At 43.3% G+C, this 19,266-nt stretch overlaps 1 protein-coding gene across 3 annotated transcripts in view; it reads right to left on the minus strand.

Annotated features, from left to right (window-relative positions):
- Positions 1 to 19,266, minus strand: part of SYNPR (synaptoporin) — a 104,259-nt gene that overhangs the window by 11,454 nt on the left and 73,539 nt on the right. For all 3 annotated transcript variants that reach the window (XM_071550327.1, XM_071550329.1, XM_071550328.1), the window contains 2 exons: positions 17,804 to 17,928; positions 533 to 731 (listed from right to left, as the gene is read on the minus strand). In XM_071550327.1, coding sequence (XP_071406428.1) covers positions 533 to 731; positions 17,804 to 17,928 — 324 coding nt within the window. The remainder of the gene's footprint in view (positions 1 to 532; positions 732 to 17,803; positions 17,929 to 19,266) is intronic.

Consider the following 19,266-nt stretch of genomic DNA (forward strand, 5'->3'; position numbering starts at 1 on the left):
AGAGACATAAACATGCTGGGAGCTCAGTGTCACACTGGAAAAACATCCACATAATTCTCCAAAGCAAAATAAGTTGGCTGAACCCCACAGTAATTAGCAATAAGGAAACTCTTTCACTAAGCTACGTCAGGGACATGTTTTCATCTGTCTGCCAGGACAATGACCAAGATCTACTCTTCCCTTTTTTATCCACCAATGAAGCTCTGCTGTAGCAGACAGGGCTCAGATCCCAGTCCTGCAGCCACTCAGATACACATTCATTGTCTGTGTGAACATCATCACTGCAGGCGGTGGGAGATGAAAGGGAATCCCACAAGTACATACAGGATTAGGATTAAACTCCACCTGCATGTAGTCTCTGTTACCCTTGGTGTTAAAACTGTAAATCACCCTTAAGATAAAAAAGCAGGTGAATGCAGTGATGCTTTGGACATTGGGCTATTCAGATCTCCCAGACCACATCCCAGCCTCAATCACAAAAAATGCCAGAAGTGAAGACCTACGCCTGAAAACACTGCAAATGTACACTTACAATTAGAGGCCCTCTGTTGTTTTCACGGTACTTGTTCTGGAAGAAGATATAAACCACGGTGGCAGCCAGAGAGTAGAGGAAGGCGAAGACTGCAATGGTAACGAAGAACTCTGCCGAAGAGGAGAAGTCCCCTATCAAGGCAAGTGTTTCTTTGCGCCTGCCTTCGCAAGTGGGAGCCTCGAAATTCACTTGATGCAACCTGGAAAACAACCCAAAGAGCAGCAGGTGAAGCATAGAAATGGAAACTTATCTGAATACATTTATACATTTATATTACAGATAAATATATTTTCTCTGCCTCCACCTCATTGCTGATGTGCTTTGACCCCTGTGAGTAACTGGCCCTATAAGTAGAGCCTTGTGGGCTGTGCTCTTCAGAGCTGCTTGTACACGTGAAGTTACTTCCACGTGAGTGTTGAGGTGAGAGCAAGCACCTGAACACATCTTTTAATCAATTCCAGAGAAAAGTTGCTGTTTCAATGGTTTGGTACAACCCTCCCCGTCCTCTCTGGGGCTTTGCCATGGTAACAACTGAAAAAGGATAACATAAGAAACAATTTGATTCTCGAATTCTTACAATCAAGGCGACAGGAAACAGTCTTACCCTCTATACTAAGCCCATGAGACACCCATGTTTGGATGTTCATGAATTCCTTGTGTAAAATTGGCTAGTACAGAGCTACCTGTGGCTGTCAGTTCACAGGGCTGAGCCACATAGTACTTCTACATTAAAGCACTTTTAAAATCAAGCTGCAGCAGAAATACACAACTTGCATCAAAGAAAAAGTCCGCATGCCCTGGTTTAAGCAATATAAGTCCCTAATCTTGTACTCATGCACTAATTTGCAATCAGTGACTGAGCTAATAGATTTGTGGTTCTGTATGAAAGCTCAGGACAGAGCCTTTTTTGCTATAATAATTCTAACTTCTAATTCAGAAAAAGAAATGGAATCCATGGAGGGGGCATTTTGGCACGTCCTTTTGGATGGCCCAGACTGACATCAGTGGGGATATGGGGGCCAGCAAAGGATCATGCTGTTCTGAGGGGATGAAATCCACAGCAAGTGAAGAAGTGATGATCTGGGGCTGAGAAAGGATTAGGCCTTTGGGGAGACATTCCTCTGCTCAACAGCAAACCAGTGGCAGCAGCCATGAATATATACCTATATAAAAAGTTAGGTCCCCAGAGGAAAGCAAGGTACACACAGTAGAAATCACAGAAGACAGATTAATGGACATTGGAGGATTGCATGACTTTTTACTTTTGCTGGTCCAAACTATGTACCCAAACAGGTAGGCAGAACCTTTTCATCAGTGGTTGATAAATAACACCTGTTATTTGCCTCAAGCATTTACTTCCCTGAGTTTCTGTCATTGTAGTGGTGGGATGAAAACAAGAAACAAGTCTGCCCAAATTGTGGAGATGAGCAGTAGCTGAGTCGCCTGCCCTGTGCAAACCCAGAAAAGCCTGATGAAAACCGAACACATGAGAAAGACCCAAATGCTCACAATCAGTCTCCTGACTGGGTTTCTAAGCTTCCTGGCATCACTGATACACACTTTTTATTAGGGCTTATTGTTCTTTTCTAAAATGGGGGGAAAAAGGGGAAGGAAGATTTCCTTCTGCCTGTTAGGCCAATTTTGCAGCCTGAAGAGAAAGTGGCTTTGTTTTAACCATCACCACAAGAATGGGAAGATTTGAAACGCATGATTTGCATGGTCTAAAAATAAAGCTTTCTCTGCTTTTCTCATGCACAGCTGCTTGGGTGCTACATTGACACAGAACGAAACCCGGGAACCTCTTTCAAAGCCTGCTGGAAACAGTGGCAGCCTCTGTGAGGCTCTGAATCAGTAAGAAATGCGGCTCTATCCCTCTTTCCCCTGGGGAATGCAAAGCTGTGCAGCCAGAGGCTGTCCTCACAGTCCTTGTCAGGGCTCAAGGTCAGGTTCAGTCCAGGTTTCACATCCCACCCAGCCCATGGGGATGCAGTCTGGGGCAGGAAGGGCATCTACAATGGTGAGCAGAGCCAGAGGGGAAGACCACCCTCTGCTCCTCATCTACCTACAGACCAAGGGTCTCCCTGTCACCCCAGATTTTGCAACTCAGCACTCAAGGTTGGGTGGGTTTTCTTTGGTTGGTTGGTTGTTGCTGTCGGTCCCAACCTCCAAATGCTTCAGTAGCCTTTTTTGGTTCTGACACTTGCTGTGTTTGAAGGGCCACACTTGGGTACCAAGGATGCTGTTCAAGGGCCCTGCTGCAGGATCTGCTTTTCCAGCTGAGCACAGCAAAAGCCAGGCTTTGCTGCAGTGGGGGAAGTTCTATGATTTCATGTTACCACATCCCCTCACATCACTTGTATGTGCACTTTGAAACTGGGCTGAGCTACACTGGGAGAAGAAAAAAAGAAAAATGAGGCAATTCTGCATGCATTTTATGGGGCTTTTTGGTTTTTTTTTCCCTCCTCCTCTGGAACCCTGAAACAGCATACCAGACAACACATGTTGTTGTAAGTAGCAGTTCAAACTCCTGTGCATACCAAAGAGGACTAACTTCAGGAATGTTTCTATCAAGGTTTGGACTGGGAGTTGCTGCCCATCTCTGCCCTTCTGACTGTCCACAGCCACCACAGCCCCATCCAGTCTCATCATCAACAAACACCAGCCTTTACAAAACATGGCAAAGCAACTGAGACCATTTTCCTTTTCTATCCCGTTCTTCTGACTTCACCTTAGTTCTGAATCTTAAGCCAGAAAAAAATGTTAATATATGAACATCACACTCATATCTTTCCAGCAGTGCTTTTGTGGCCAGGCACCTGTCAGGGACACAAGATCACAGAAACCTTCTTCTGTCAAGTTATTTTTATGCACTTCCTTTTTAGTTTTCCCCATCCTCCAAGAGGGTGTGCAGTATCTGGTGTGTCTTGTGGCCACCTCACCTTAAACAAATGAGATCTCTGTTGTGCAAAGGGCCCCAAAATAGACCATGATTCAGACCTGGGAAGAGGAGATGTGGCAGGGAAGAGAGGTGAGGGAGCCAAGCCCTGGGGTGGCTAGGGTGGATGCTAAATTTACAGGATACATTTGAAAAGTTTCTTTAAAGTAAGGGAGGATCAGTGACAGAAAATCCAGTTTCACTAATAGAAACATCTTTGATCTGGAATGGCACCTCAGAGAGAAAGCTCTGATTTTTCCCACTGATGTTGCTGAGTCAGCCTTTCTGGGGGCAGGATGGTTTGGTGATGACTCACAAAAATTAATTACTTCTACCTCTGCCTCCCACTTTTGATGTAATTTTACCTGATGTGCCTTTTACTTCCTCTGACTTATTCTTCTTTCATCTTATCTCTCAATGTTTACGCTCCACCTTTTCCTTCAAGTCATCCTTGGCCAGTGTCTTCCTTTTGCTGCGTTTCCCATTTCCAACACCACCCCTGCATCCCACCTTTGCATCTTCATTTCCTCAGCAAAACCAGGAGCCTCAGGAGTGACCCTTTGCAATCACACCCTCTGCACCTTGTTAACATCTGACAATACTGTTGGGCTGCACTGGAAGAAGTGATTTTTCACTAATTGATGGACAATGCAAATAAAGAACACAACAGTAATAAATTTACTCAATAAGGGAAACAAGTAATGAAAAACCTTTCCCCATCTAATTTCCTCCAGTGTTTTTTTGCTTTGTACTGCCGTGAGTATTGCTATTAACTCAGAAATAAAGCTCCTGACTTAGGAATGTGACCTTGCACCCCACATTCAGCAGAGCAACACTAAGGTCATCCTCGCTGCCCATTGCTACTGGCACCACCCCCTTCTCTAACAGCAGCTGCTGTCAAGCCATCCAGGCCTGAATTCCCTCAAATTCACTTCAGTCTGAAGCAAGTCCACCAAATGCAGTCAAGTTTCACTGATGAAGTCACAGTAATTAAGGGCTTCTGAGGTTTCTTCTACCATTTGGCAAACTTGCCGTTGCCGTGGGAAATACGATGACAAGACAGCTGTATTGTCTAGCTTGACAAGATCAAAAGAGGGTAGGAATGTTTTACAGTGAAAAAAAGGATTTTTACATTGTTCTACAATAGCAAAGAGCAGTTACATTTTCAGACACTAATTACCCCTGCTCTGAAAACAATATATGAAGCCAGACACACTGAACAAAGCTACAGCTGTTACATGTGCGTGTGGGAGCAGAAGCTGTGCTCGCCCCATGTAAATGTAAAGCTGTCTTTCCTTCCTGAACTTCCCCAGTACAATATTCCAGCCACAGCTTGCTTTTAATAATTTTTTCCAGGCAGCCTAGTTCCCCTGAGGAGCCTTGAGCATAAAAATGGTCAGAGCCAACCGTCCCAAAGACCCATCCTGTCCCATGCCCCACTCCACCAGTGGACACAGAAGAGCCCAAGCAGGAGAATAAGCACTCAGTGATTTAATCTTGTCTGACTCACCAACCTCCCCCTTCAGCAATGCACACAGGGCTTAGACTTGAAGCCAAAAGAACACGCAATTAACAGCAACTATGTGCTCAAGTGTTATCGATGACCCAGCACAGATTTCCTCTCCTGGGCTTTGATCAGCGTGTGGATTAATAACAGATAAAAGTTCTGTCTCCAAAAATTCTCAATGAAGATTAGTGTTTCTCCATTCCTTTACTAGGACCTGATGAAGAACAGGCAAAAAAAGCTCTCTGTTTTGGCAGGTTGTCCTATTTTCTGAAAATAGCATCTTGTAATCCACCCCCCAACCCATCTACAACATGCTGGAACAAAATCTGCAACACCCACACATGTGCTTGCAAAAACCCAGAGATCTATTATCCTTCCACTGGGCTTTATTTCCCCATTACTGGTTTCTGGTAGTCAAACTGTCAATTGTCTTTACTGTCTGCAAAGTCCTGAGAGAAATACATTGCTGGAAACGAGTTATTGCAGGTAGTGCTCATGGAGGGGTTTTTTGGGAAATGTTTATCTTGGCTGATAATCTCCAAAATGAGGGGAAAATGAAATTTCAAAATACAGTAGTGAAATGCTGACATGCACAGGGCCCCTTAGCAAGACAAACTGCTCTGTCGAGGCACAAAAACATGACAAATGTTTACACCTTTCCTTCTCCATGATACAGAGTAAAGGCATTTTTTTTCAGTTAGCCCTGAAAACACTGGAATTCCCTCATTTCAGGGGACTATGCTGATATGCTTTCACATTGGTGCCTCCAGCCAGCCAGTCTCTGGGCCAATGACCCTTTCTGAGGTGCCATGTATGGATTTTTTTGTAGGTTTAGGGGAAGAACACCAATAAATGGGAGCCTTTCCCCTCACAACAGAGCTCACTATCCCTGTAAAACTTCTCTAGAGATATTACCTGCATTAAGAACAATATTTCAAAAGTAATCTTTAATACTTAGGTGAAAGTAGAAATCCGTCTGAAATGAAAAGGCCTTTTCTTTAATGAAAATGTTGGTCCATAGACTCTTCCAACACTCCTCACAGTCTATTCTCAAGGAGGAAGTAGCCCACACAGTGCTCTTCACTGCAAAGAACATTTCCCCCAGTGCTGGGTATCCCTGCATGCTCAGTGATAAATCCTGGCTATCTTCAAGGCTGCCTGCACAGCAAGAACAGGCATCATTCCAGCCCTTGGGAAGATGGATGGAATAAGCTCTGAAGCTTCCTCTCCTGCCTTCTCCCCTCAGATCTGCTCTCTGAGAACAGACTCCTAACAGGGGGAGCCCTGCAGTGATGAGCCCATGCCACAAGCTCTCAAACACACCATAAACTCTTGCAGAGGGAGCCACTGCTAAGCAGCTGCCCTCAGTCCATATTTTCTGCCAATTATTACCATTATCCAGCAATTCCTATAGGACTTGAATTTTTGCACCCAGGCATCCTGGAGCTGTTGAAGTGAGTCTGAGGCAGCCAGCCTGATAATATCACATTTGAACAGCTTGAAGCCATTTATCCCAGCACTGCCTGAAGATGCTGCAGGCATTTGGAACTGTGAGGTGCTTAACCACCCTGTCTAACTGCCCCAGCAATTTTCCATACCTCACTCTACCACCAACACTCCTCCAGATTCCGCAGCACCCAAAGGTGCCTTCAGTATCCTCCTCTCCTCAATCTTCTCCCCTTCCACAGCAGAAGCACATTAGTTTCTACCACATACCTGTCCTTATGAAATAAATTCATTTTTTTCTGGAGATCGAAAACAAAACTAAAGTTCTCCAGCTGACTCAGCCATCCAAGCCTGCTCTTTTGTTTCTTTGCTTTCTAGAGGAAGAAAGAATACAGCTGGCTGATCAAAGAGTATTTGAAAATATTTCGCTTTGAACTTCTGTCCTCTTGATGAAACCTCTCCATTTATTAAAAAAGAAATATTCCAAAGCCCACATCACTCTAGAATTATTCAACACCACCAGCAGTTTCACACAAATACATATTTCATCTTGCAAACACTTGTTTCTGAATCCTATCCTGGACATTTGAACATCCTAAAGATCTCCCCTTAGCCACAGCTTTCAGTGGTTTATACCCATCCAAATTCACGTCCCAAGTAGCACCACCAAAAAACCCAGGAAGATGCTGCTGGGAAGCTGATTAGGAAAGCTGTAGCAACCTACACTCTCTTATGGTTTATGTCCAGCAAAAAGAATGGAAAATATTTCCTTCTTTCTTATTTTCAATTTCTTAGCTTGTCAGGTTCCCAGCCCTCACTAGCACATAGCTGTGGTGCAGATCTTTGGCCAGTACTGATTTAACAGGACAAGCTCCCAGGCACAGCTGCTGCCCCAGCACACCACACTGTGTGCTGCACTAGCAGAGGGGGCAATTTCCCCAGTGCAGCAGCTCAGAGCAGGCACACTCCGATGCCTACCCAGATCTGGGCACCATGCACATGCTCTGCTCCATCCCTCTCCACATCTCTTCTGTTAACAGAGCGAGTCTGAGAGCCTCCAAGTAGCTCACACCTACAGGAAGAAAACCTACAAGCCCCTTTTGATGTTGAGGTCTGAAGACATTGGAATAAGGACAACCCAGGTGGTGGGGAGAGGGCACCAGTGCCACGTCCATACTTTACACCCCTCGTGCAGGACCTGCTCCTAGTGATTGACTTCACAAAGCTCTTGGAAAATGGCCTGTGCAACAGCTCCGTCCCACTCCCAGGGGAAGCAGCGTCCCGGACACGTGCCAGCCACAGCAGGGAACGTCCCCAGCCTGCGCACGTAGCAGCAGTGCAAACCCTAGTACTCCATCGTAGCACCAAAAGAGAAAAAAAAGGCTCACTATAGAACACATGCTGCTGGGAGCGCTCAGAAAGCTGAGTGGGTGATCCCAACCCCACTTCCAAAACTACATCTGAGACCCAGATTTATCTCCCAAGATATTTTCACAGCTCTGCTCAGGAACACATGCTTTTCCTTGCTCTGCAAGCAGAGCACAGTGCTCAAAGACATGCTCCACCAGTCTTTACAACCCAAATATCTTCCAGATTGGGCACTTATATTCTTTGTGGTACAGGCTGGTGGCATTATGCTGTGAATTCCCTTTATTGCACTATTTTCTTGGGGTGAGCTGCTTCCTAGTCCCTGGGAAGTTCAGTTACTATCTCTGAAGTAACTAAAATTTTTTTATCCTAAAAAAATGTTATCATGTTCATGAAACAAGAAAAATTAGGAAGCCTGAAAATGCCACAGGCATGCGTTTGCATCACTACATACTCAACTGTCCAATGTGTCCTGCTGCCCTCCCCTCTGGACAGACACAGGAATCAGCTTCCAAACTAACAAGCCCCTGTGAGAGCCGAGCAAAAACTTCCATATGGAGAAAGATCCTACAAAAATCTAAACATCTGCAGATAAAACACAAGCAATAGAAATCATAAAACAAAGGCCTAAAATCTCATTGAATGCAATAACACCATTTCTGGGAAGTGGGTGTGTCAAATCCCTGTGCTGTGTTTTTGTGATGTGGGACTGCTGGTCACACCTTCCAGCACCCCAACACACTCTGCTGCTGCTGCTGCATCAGTTCATAGCACTCACATCACCTCCAATACACCTTGCCTTCCACAACCCAATGGGCTATGAACTCCATGTAAATGTATCCTAAATTCTTGGACATCACCTGGTTTTCAGCCAGAACCACCTGAAAGCATAAATCCTTTGCCCTGTGAGCAGTGTTCATATCCAGTTTGATCCAGCTCTATAAACTCTGAAAGCAGCAATTTCACCTCCAAGACCAGCTGAGATAAATGCAAGGGCAATTACAGAAGATGCAGTAACATTTATCCTTTGTATTTCAACATTACTCTGCATTTTAACTGTAATTTTCTCAGTATATTTGTCCTAAGCTGCTGAAAGCAATCAAATTAAGTTCTCTGGAGAGTTTTAGGGCATGACTCCAATAAAACTCCCAGCCACAACATTTACATTGGAAGAACATGTCAAATCCTTTACTCAGGGAGCTGGTGGATTCCAGTGCAGGCTGAGGAGCCCATAAAGCAGGAGCCAAGGAGGCCTGTGGGTCTGCAAGTGGACCTGTGGACAAACTGCCAGCAACTTCACACTCTGAACAGCCCAGGAAGCATAAATCCAGAGAGGACAGGCATGGAGACGGGCTGTGCTGGATGGGGTTGGATAAATCATCCTCTCCAGAGTTTACTGAATAAGAAATACTACATTAAACGCTTGGTGAATAAATTCATGTAGAATCCAGGTGTGAGAAGAGACCAAAGACTACCACATATCTCATTTCCTACAGTCCTGGTGAAACCTTCAGGGCTGTTGCACAGCAAATGTACATTTGGGAGCAGGAAAAAGGGGAAGGACACATGCTTGATTGTTCCCTAGCCGGGTCACTACATGCCATCTGGGGTGTGGGATCAATTGCTAAACAAAGCAAAGCAAAGCTGAAAGGTTTCTGCTTTGGTTGCTTCTGTACTGACAGCATGAAAATGTGCAAAAAGAAATTTGTAAGGGAAGTTGTCTAAAGTCTGACTTTTAGGAAAAGCCTTTGTGGCAGGCACAGATAAAATACCATCACTGCACAATACTGCAGAGACTATTCATGAATATATATTAAAAATTTAAATTGTGAAAAAGCTGCATATATTAACAAATCCAAAAGTGACTTCCACTTCAAGAACAAATTTGACCTAAAGAATTAACGTAGAATTTTTCTGGCACTAAAGAGTGTTAACCATAAAATATAGTTCCTATGAAGAAAAATCAGCTAGTCTGGATCAATTGGACCATCCAAATTCATCAAGAATCCAATGGTTTTGAGTGCCAGGAAAAGAACTCTACAATTTAAGAAAGACTTAAAGTGTTCTTCCTTATCTGCAGCAGACACCACCTCCAGAAAGTTGCTACCACTTTCGTTCCTCCCCAGCTGTGCGTCCATGAGCTCTGTGTTCATGCAATGCTTGTGCATCAACTTCCACTGCAGAAGAATAGAACTGACCAGTCTGAAGAGCTGCAAAGCAAGACAAGTCTCCTCTATGACCCCAGTTCAACACTCAAGGACATTCAAGTTTTAAGGGATTAAAAACTACAGAGTAGAAGCTGGAGAACACTGAGGGTAGCAGCAACTGAGACGACACCAACATATGGAAAAGTCATGTTGCCTGCAGAGTTGCTGCCCCATGACAAAAGTATTGCCTGGACCAATCAGCTTGTCCCTGGCTGTGCAACTGACTGGACACTTCACAGTCTTAATAAATCAATAGCCAGACCTCCTTCTTGGACCTACTCAAGCACCATATCATTGGACAGCCCAACACACCAGAGGCAGAAATGAGCAAAGACTTTGCCACCCTCGTGCTGTGGCATCTTGGCTGTGTACAAACCACTCTGGCCTAGAAAGCAAAGCCATTCAGACCAGATATCAAATTGTGGGGGTAGTGGATGATGCCTTCCTTCAATGACAGTGCATCACTTGTGCTGAGGATCACATGCACAGGGGTCAGCCTCAAAGAGAAGCTGAAGATGTGACTATCAGATTTGTAGTGGTTTTCTGAAGATCTCAGGAACAAAGGGTCAAGTGACTGGAAGAATCTCCCAATCCCTCACTTGTGGGAAAAGGGTACTTGCATTTACCCACAGTTCAAATGAAAGTGCAAACTGGCAGTAATGACCATTCTTTGGCCAAGTTCCCAATCTTGAAGACTTCTACAAAGTGGGTTTGAATACTGTAATTGGGGTCATGAAGAGGCACTCAAAACCAGAAAAATCATGGTCATCCTTATTTTTATCTGTTTTAATCAAACCAGCAAGGATTTCATCAAACTCTAATAACAGGAATTAAATTGTACATTGTGCTCATGGACAGCTGCTATCACAGACCACAGCTGTCCAAGTAAAAAAGCACATTTTCTTCCATTCTGCTGTTCTATTGGTTTGAAGTATCCTCAGAGTCTTGAAGACATTGGAGAACACTGATTTGCAGTTTTTAATTACTTTAGTAGTCTGTAGCCATGCACAAGCAAGCAAAAATCATATCAGGGCTGAACTATGGCATTCACTTTCTAATAACGAGAACTGGTTACAAAAATGTGAAATATTCTTTCCTAAACTATGTTCATTTAAAGCTGAAAAGAAAGGCATTTATTCTGAAGACCTGGATCACCTTTTCCCCAGCCCAGGAGATAATGTAAGAGCAAACAGCTCTAAGCCAATGGCTCATTGATCAGAATGCTCAGATTGGATTTGGAACTCGTTTCAGCAAAGAGATTTGACCAAGGTCTTGATGCCTTCACTGCCAGGGAAGTACTGGGGCCATCCTTTAAATAGCTCAGAAAGTTCTTGTGTTCACAACACAATGGAATAAAAATTTTTTTACCAAGTTTCCATTGGGAAAAAAAAGACTTTGAAAAAATTGAGCTGCAATTTTCTGGCCAGTCCTGTAAATTACTAGAAGGTACAAATCACAACTGAGGAAAAAAACCATATCTATTTCCTTGTTAAAAATACATCTTAATGCTTCAGCTTGCATCATCAGGTCACATGAAATCTTAAGATTATTTCATGAAGGTGTTACGATTAGAGATATCTGTGTCCTGAATGATTTCCGAAATTTTGCTCAGCAGGAAGCAATATTAAGTTCCTCATCAGCATAATTTACAGTTTCCACTAACAGTAGTTAAAACCCAGAAGTCCTGGTCAAGCAAATTATTTTTTAAGAGGCCAAAATCAGGTATTATAAGCACTGCTGAGATCAGGGAATCTGATGAAACTCCAGATGAAACTTGTGAAAGATAATTAAAGCCATGACTGAGCCCTCAGAGCCCATCAACAGAGCCAGTTTGTATAATCAGGGTATTGGTGAAAATCTCCAGCTTCACTGATGTATTACTGAAAACTTTTCCTTTGCAGTTCAGCTGTTAACCCCATAACTGCCATAGTTTGGCAAGAAAAGGGTCTAAATTGAAGCAGTTTTCATGGACCAACCTATTGCCGATTGAGAAGGAACCATTGTCACCACACAGCTTGTGCTCTTTGCTACAGAACTCTCTGTCTCATCATCCCTGAAACTCCTGCCTGTGCAAAAGGACAACCTCTCAAATGCACCAAGTCTTGTCCAAGTTCCACAATGGAGATTTCTCCCTCTGTTAAGCTGGAATGGGTCGTGTCCCTCTCACCTTTCTGGGAGCTCTGCTAAATCTGCCTGGAAAAGGAGGCATCTGCATTTTCGCACAGAGCACACCTGAAGCCAGTGCAACTCCTGCTGGCTTGCTTTTGCTTCCATCTCCCCACAGAAGGTTTATGAGGCCACGATTTGCTTCCGTGGAAGAGGCATCTTCTGTGAGATGAACACATCCAAAATAAAACACAAACCTTAAGGAGTTTAGTTGCCTCAATGACTTTATTCCTTCACATCTCTCACCGTCCCAAGATGCCTGGGAAGAGAGCCTGCTATAGTTGCCTCCAAGTCAGCAATGCAGGCAACTACTTAATTTAAAGACTATCTACTTATCCTGATCTCCCAGCCATAACAGAGATCTATAATCCTTTGGCCAAAATTTTTATCACTGAATTCTGATGCAAGATTTACTACAAATGAATGACAAAAAAATAGAAGGCTAGTACGTTTTGGAACAGATATGTGCGAACATCAACAGAGGCCTTTTCCTAAGAGAGATAGATGCAAAGCTCAAAAATTTAGATAAATAATACCGAATTTCTCCTTAATTATAATTTGTAACTTCTAAGTAGGCAATTTAAATCTGGCTGTCATATTTCAAATGGAAGACTAGTCGACCCACTGCATGCAGATGAAGTGAACACTTTAAAGAGTGCTCAATGGGAATGTCTTTATTCAAATGAGATGCTTAAAGTGAATGAAAAGCTCCCATAAAACACAATTTCCTTTTCCTTCAGAAGCAAGAATCACTTCAAGAGACAGATTTAGTAGCACACTGAAAAGACACTAATAAGTGATTTAGAATAAAATGGAAAGCATTTGTTTTGCTCACTGCTATGATACAAAGATGCTCAGATGTATTTTCATCAGGCTCTCACGTTAGCACCATCAGGCAATCCCATTCTGTCCTGCCAGTAACTGTGGCTCAGTGTCCCCAACAGCTATGCACACACTTAACCATTGTCTTAGGTGAAACTGTTTAAAATTCAATCATGTCATCCTCCAGGCCAGTATTTTCCAAGAAGTTTGTTGGATGAATGGCACAAGAAAAGGTGAGATACTCCAAAGGAATTCCCATACAGTATTTAACTTGGGGATACACCGTGTATGTTGGGTGGGCTAAAGCACCTCCAAAAGCTAAAGGCAAAGAGATTTTAGTCCAGGACCTGCCTCAAGACTTGACAGACAGCACAGTTATGGGATTGCATTGAGATGGTTCTCCCTTTCCACTGCCCTGTGGACCCATTCAGCACAACAATTCTGCTCTGGCGACTCACCTGAGCCATTCAGCATCACCCACAGGCAGGACCTGGGCACAGCATTCCTCCCCTGGTGAGGACAGGACCACAAAGCAGCAGAGAATACCTCTCATAGGACATCACCATGACAGCAATTCTGTTATGCAGAGGTTCACTTAAATCTAGCTGACAGAGCCAAAACCTTTCACTGCAATTCTGCCAGTTACAAGTAAAACATTATGTTTGTGACACGAATAATTATGGAACAAAAACTCTTCAGTACAGCCTCAGTAAGCCAAGTAACCAAAAATTTAGCTTTTAGGAGGACTAGTGAAAAAGCACCTTACTTAAAACAATGAATACCAGTGAGAAATATATGCAGAGTAGGTGTACTATTCCATCACTTACTATCAAAACACCACCAAGAAACAGCAAAGTACAAGAAAAAATGTTGCTGAGATCAAAGAAAATAATAAACAAATAGGACCTTTACCAGGACTCTTATTACAGAAAAAAAAAATATTGCTTCAGGGTTCTTGGATGAGTGACAAATGTAATCTGAGAGGGTGATGGACTGCAAGAGTAACAAATAATTGCAATTCCTCCCCTCCTGCCCCTCAAAGAATCACTACTGGCATGAGGGTCAAGCTGACAAACATCCTAATGTGTGCCAAATTTGCAATAGATACTGTACCAAACACAGATCCTAATGCTGAGGAAAACTGCTAACGTGAGAGCAGAGAAGTTTTTGCCATATGTGAACTTGTAAAACTTCTGAAATGTCTATACAGATACCCAGAAAAATGGCTGATTTGTGCTTTGAAATAAATGCAAGGGAAGTAATCCTTTGTGATAACACTGGAAACAGGCAGAAATGAGAGAAAACTTCAGGTGAATAATTTGAAACATCCTTATGAGTATCAGCTTGGGCATGGAAGAGTCTGGCAGGATTCACAGAAAAGTGTGGCAGAGCTCCAGGAGATACTGCTGGAGGAGGGTATTAGGGTTTGGACTACAGGTTTAATTCCACATTATGGGGTGACTACAGGGTCATGGGTGTGGGTTGCCGGAAGCTTAAATGAATTGGTTTAGCTGTGGATGGAAAAGCATCACTTTGTCTCCTATTTCAGGAGAGATGGTGGAGCCAGATTTGGGGTCTATTACTCAGCAGTGTAATTGGAGAGACTCTTTTGTAGTTACTGCACTCCAGGAGCACGAACCCAGAGCAGGAGCTCTGGCACAGGGTACCCCTCAGAAGGGAATGGCTCAGCCTCCCCTCACTCCTGCCCTGCAAAGGTACCCCCCCATGGGCTTTTCCACAGCAATCACCACTTCACCAGATTACCCTGATGTCTTCTATAATGATTAGTGCGATTATGTGTTTCTCCTCACTTCTTCCTTTTCAAAGCATGAACTAATCCAGGTCCAAAATTAAACTGAGAAAGTGATTCTGGAAGAAATGAGAAGCAATTACCTTGTACTGGGGGTTTCTTTGGGTTCTCTTTTAGGTGCTCCACAATTGCATGCTGTCAGAGTTATAACAACAGTAAGACAGCACAGGAGTCAAGCACAAATATCATATTGCCATAACCTTAAACTAATTCTAATTTTTTTCTCATTTTTTTAAGGTACCCTTCAAAACTTTCTAATAGTACTAATTATTTCTCTTGAATTCATTTATATTGCTTGCTGGAGACTTTTGCAATTTGTAGGCTGGAGCTTTGAAAAATCTCAGTAAGAGGGTATGAAGATGCTCCTTTGTTTCAGGAGCATCTGGAGCTGCCTGCTGTGGAGTGCGATGCTTCTTCTGTACATTCAAGACTGGCCTGGGGCTACATGAATCACTGGTTTGAAGTTGCCTAGACTTTTGGTATGTTTTAATCACGCATCCCTAGACCCCACTAGAACTGGTTTTGCCCTCCTGCATCCTCCTTTTCTTTATCTCAGGTGCTGGGCCCCAGTAGCACATGGTCACAAGTGTAGTGCCCCTCCATTCAGTCTGGAAAACTCCCTCCCCCATTCTTTACTGGGAACATTTTCATACTCTTTCAGTCTCATCTACAAAACATCCAAATCTTCTTGCTTTTCCAAGCTGTCCTGTTGAGCCTTACCACTTTGTTTACTTTCTTAAAGCTCTTGTCATCTACTCACCGAGGTCTAGCAGTTCATCTTCTAGGAGAAGAAAACAAAGCCTCAAACCCACAGCAACAGGCACGAAAGCAGCTGGTAGCACGGCTGCATGGCTTTCTTCATTTCAAGTCATGCTGGAAGGAGCAGCTCATAAAAAACAGAGCTCAGGTATTCAACTTGATTCGGTGTCACTGCTGACAGCCACAACAGCAGCAGGGTGTCAGATGCTCAGCAGCATCTCTCCTTCCACCTACACCTCCCCCAGCCGACAGCCAATCACCAGGACTCTGAAGGCACTTGAATGCAAGACAACTGGTGGGAAACTCATTCTGTCTACACAAAGCCTGCGTGCCCATACAGGGATATGAGCCTCAGGAGCACAGTTTTGATGAGGGAGCCTGAACTTACAATGTGTCTGCTCTTTCTAAGGGTATTCACTGTTCCAAAACAAGACATTAACTTTCCCAATTAATTTTTGTACTTTAAAGCATCCCCTCTCCATTTTCAGGAAGGAGCATTGGAGAAAAGCAGAAAAGAGCAAATACAGGAGGAAGCCACAGGAATATTTAGATAAAACAGCAAGATGACACCAAGTTCCACAGGTAGCACTGGGCCAGATTTTCCAGGCACACATTTGCTCCCCTGCACATCTGCAGGGCACATCTGCACATCTTTGGACACTTTTTGCACATGCCTCAGGTTTGCATACAAACCCCCAAATTACATAAAACCTGAGTACCTTTATGCTTCTCCCAAAACAGCAGCTGGCTAAATGTCATCTCCCTTCTCACCTGCACATTTCAGGTGTATTTATACCATGTAGCCAACCACCCCACTGTACATGCCATACACCCCATCTGTGCCTGCTGAGTTCAAGGGCCAGCTACAGCCCCAGCTGGATCCCTCCTGCAAATAAGCCCTATTTTGCATCATCTTTGCAACATGCTGGAATGTAACAATTACCTATCAATTATTCTAGTTTTTTAATAAGCAAGACTGTGGGAAATTGCAGATCCAGCCACTTCCTTCTAGAAGTGATGGTCAACCTGCCAGGTAAAATACTAGGAGATACTTGATGGCTACTTTTCTCCCTTTTATTAGCTTTTAACATATGCAAAATAAAAGCTCTTCACTGTAGGGTGTATTTGTAATGAATGCTGGAGAAATGACCTACTCAGAAGAGAATCAAATTACAAATTCACATAACTTAATTTTCAGGATCTCTCTTGTGCATACCAAGCAGAAATGAAAGAAAATGTAGACAAGTTCAAGACAAAAAATAAACATTTGTAATACCAGAAAATGTGACTTTTTTGAGTTATAAATATGTGTCAAACAAGAACAACATTCCCACTGTTTGGAATTTGCTATATTTTAGAACATGTTAAAGAAATAGATGCTTTAAACTCTGGTCTGTGCAGAGCAATCATAAGAAAAACAGCATGTGATTTCCCAAGGAAGCATAATAATTTTAGAGTCATAGTGTACTCGACTTGAGATTGGATTATGCATTCTTTTCTTAATCAACTCAATTCCTTGAAGAAATCACTTATACAGAACTGAACAGTTTCTACAGTGGACTTGACATCTCTTAAAACAGAAGACTGTCGATGTTCTTTTGAAGCACAATCTTAAGCAACACGAATATTATATATATATATAAATGCACTACAGCTTTCAAATGTACTTAACATAAAAACTGTTTTCTTAAATCACTAGGTTGAAAGCACTTGGGCACCAAGAGATGCAGACAGGTAATTAGTCAAATTTTCACAAACATTTCAAAATTATGGTTCAAATTGGTTTTGTGTTTTGGTTCCTCTTCCCCTGAGTAGCTATTTCAGATCCTTGCTACTCCAGTGGATGGGAATCCTCCTTCATTTCCAGATTAGTTAATGGCTACACTACAGATAATGGATATTTTATCCCCATTTTTTTCCCTTGGGCTGATGTGCCATTTTGTTTTCCCTCGTCTGCCATTCTCCACTCCCTGAGCTGTCCTGGCCTTCACAGGGCTCTGCATGCTCTCTTCTCCTTTGCTGAGTGCCCACTTCCCACAGGGTCCCACAGCCCCATCCACACCGGGTCTAGCCAAATTCATTTCTCCTGCACACCCAGAGCCTAAACAACACAGTGAGAAAAATTCCAGACCCCAGACTGATGTTTAATCAAAAGATGGTACAGATGATGGGAAACCCACTGCAGCTGGGTTTCGCCCCAGCCCCCGAGTGCCTCCCTGCCAACGCACCGCCGCGAGCCAGCCAGGGTTACCTGAAGGGGTAGGCAAAGGCTATGTCAATGCTGAGGTCACTCTCTGACTTGTTTGCACAGTCCACACTGAGGCGCAGCTCTCCAGAGTACCCACCGCATGTTGCAAATGCAAAGATTGCAAAAAGCTGTCAAAAACAAACAACATTTTAATTTTATTTCATTACGGCAACCATGACATGCAGTAGCTCTTGCTGCAGCACCAGCCCCTTTGGGTCAGGTTATCCATCACTCCCTGCATTCAAAGCATTGTCACAAATTACTCCTGCAGCCTTCCCAAAAGCAGATGCAAAGAGTCATGAAACGTGAAGATCTGTTGCCATACAGGCAGAAGCATCGCCATTTGTCCATGTCAAGCATCTCAGCCCTCCCCTCTTGCTTTGAACCCAATTTGGGATTCACAACCCAGGCAGCTATTAAAATCATCCCACTGACATGAGAGATTGGATGAGAAGGATGAATATTGACTAAGTGTAATGATTCAGTCTTAACCCAAACAAAACACTGGCAGAAGTATTTTCAAGGAGCAACCAGGAGTAGCAGCAGTAGACTAAGACGTGGCCGCCCCTCAAACCACAGAATTGTGTTACCCCTCTTCCAGTGGATGTATGACCTAGCAAAAAACCAATTTTTAAAATTATTTGTACTAAATCATTGCCATAATTCAAGATGGATGTAGAAGTACAGTAAACTGACAGCAAAGCACAAAAAATTTCCAGACTTAGGATTAAAATCAGGCAAACTGGAAAGGAACAAAGAGCTGGGGTGGTTCTGATGTAAACCTGTATCACATCTTAATGCTCCAGGAGGAAAAAAGGGAAGGAGGGAGCGTGCGGGCCAGAGACACATCAGCATTTATATCAAGAGTTCAAACAGAGAAATTGGAGGTGGCCATAACTGTCTTAACACATCATTGTCATAAGCTTCCTTGGAAGGCTCTGAGCAGAAGTGGGCACAGTTCATTTAGGTAGTTGTAATTTAAATTAAAAGACAAGCTAGATTTTGTTGATTACAACACTACATCTCTGAACTAACTCTGTCAGCTTTAACAGAGTTACTATGAGATCTACAGAGGGGCAGCTATGGGAAATGACAAGCAAATGCCCAATCCCAGTCAAAATTAAATAAGCTAAACATCAGCAACTCTGAGGAAAAAAAACTAGTGCACATATCTGGGAAAGAAACCATAGGTTTAGACACTGAAAAATTACGCAGCAAGTAGATGTAATGGCAAAATAAAGGACTGAAAAACATAATAAATGGAAAAAATAGATCTATTCTTGCTGCACAGGTCTTTGCAAAACACACAACTAATCTTAGTTCTTCCCATTTACAGCATGAGTAAAGCCCCAAGCTTCAGCTGCTGCAGCAGTTTTGCATGTGCATTTTTCCCCAGAGGCTGTCAGATTATGGGGGTGACTCTCGAGCACTGGGGCAGGGAGATCCCCCCACCCCAGCTGCAGCAG

Source organism: Pithys albifrons, chromosome 3 (genome assembly GCF_047495875.1).
Source record: "Pithys albifrons albifrons isolate INPA30051 chromosome 3, PitAlb_v1, whole genome shotgun sequence".
In the NCBI taxonomy this organism is placed as follows: Eukaryota; Metazoa; Chordata; class Aves; order Passeriformes; family Thamnophilidae; genus Pithys; species Pithys albifrons.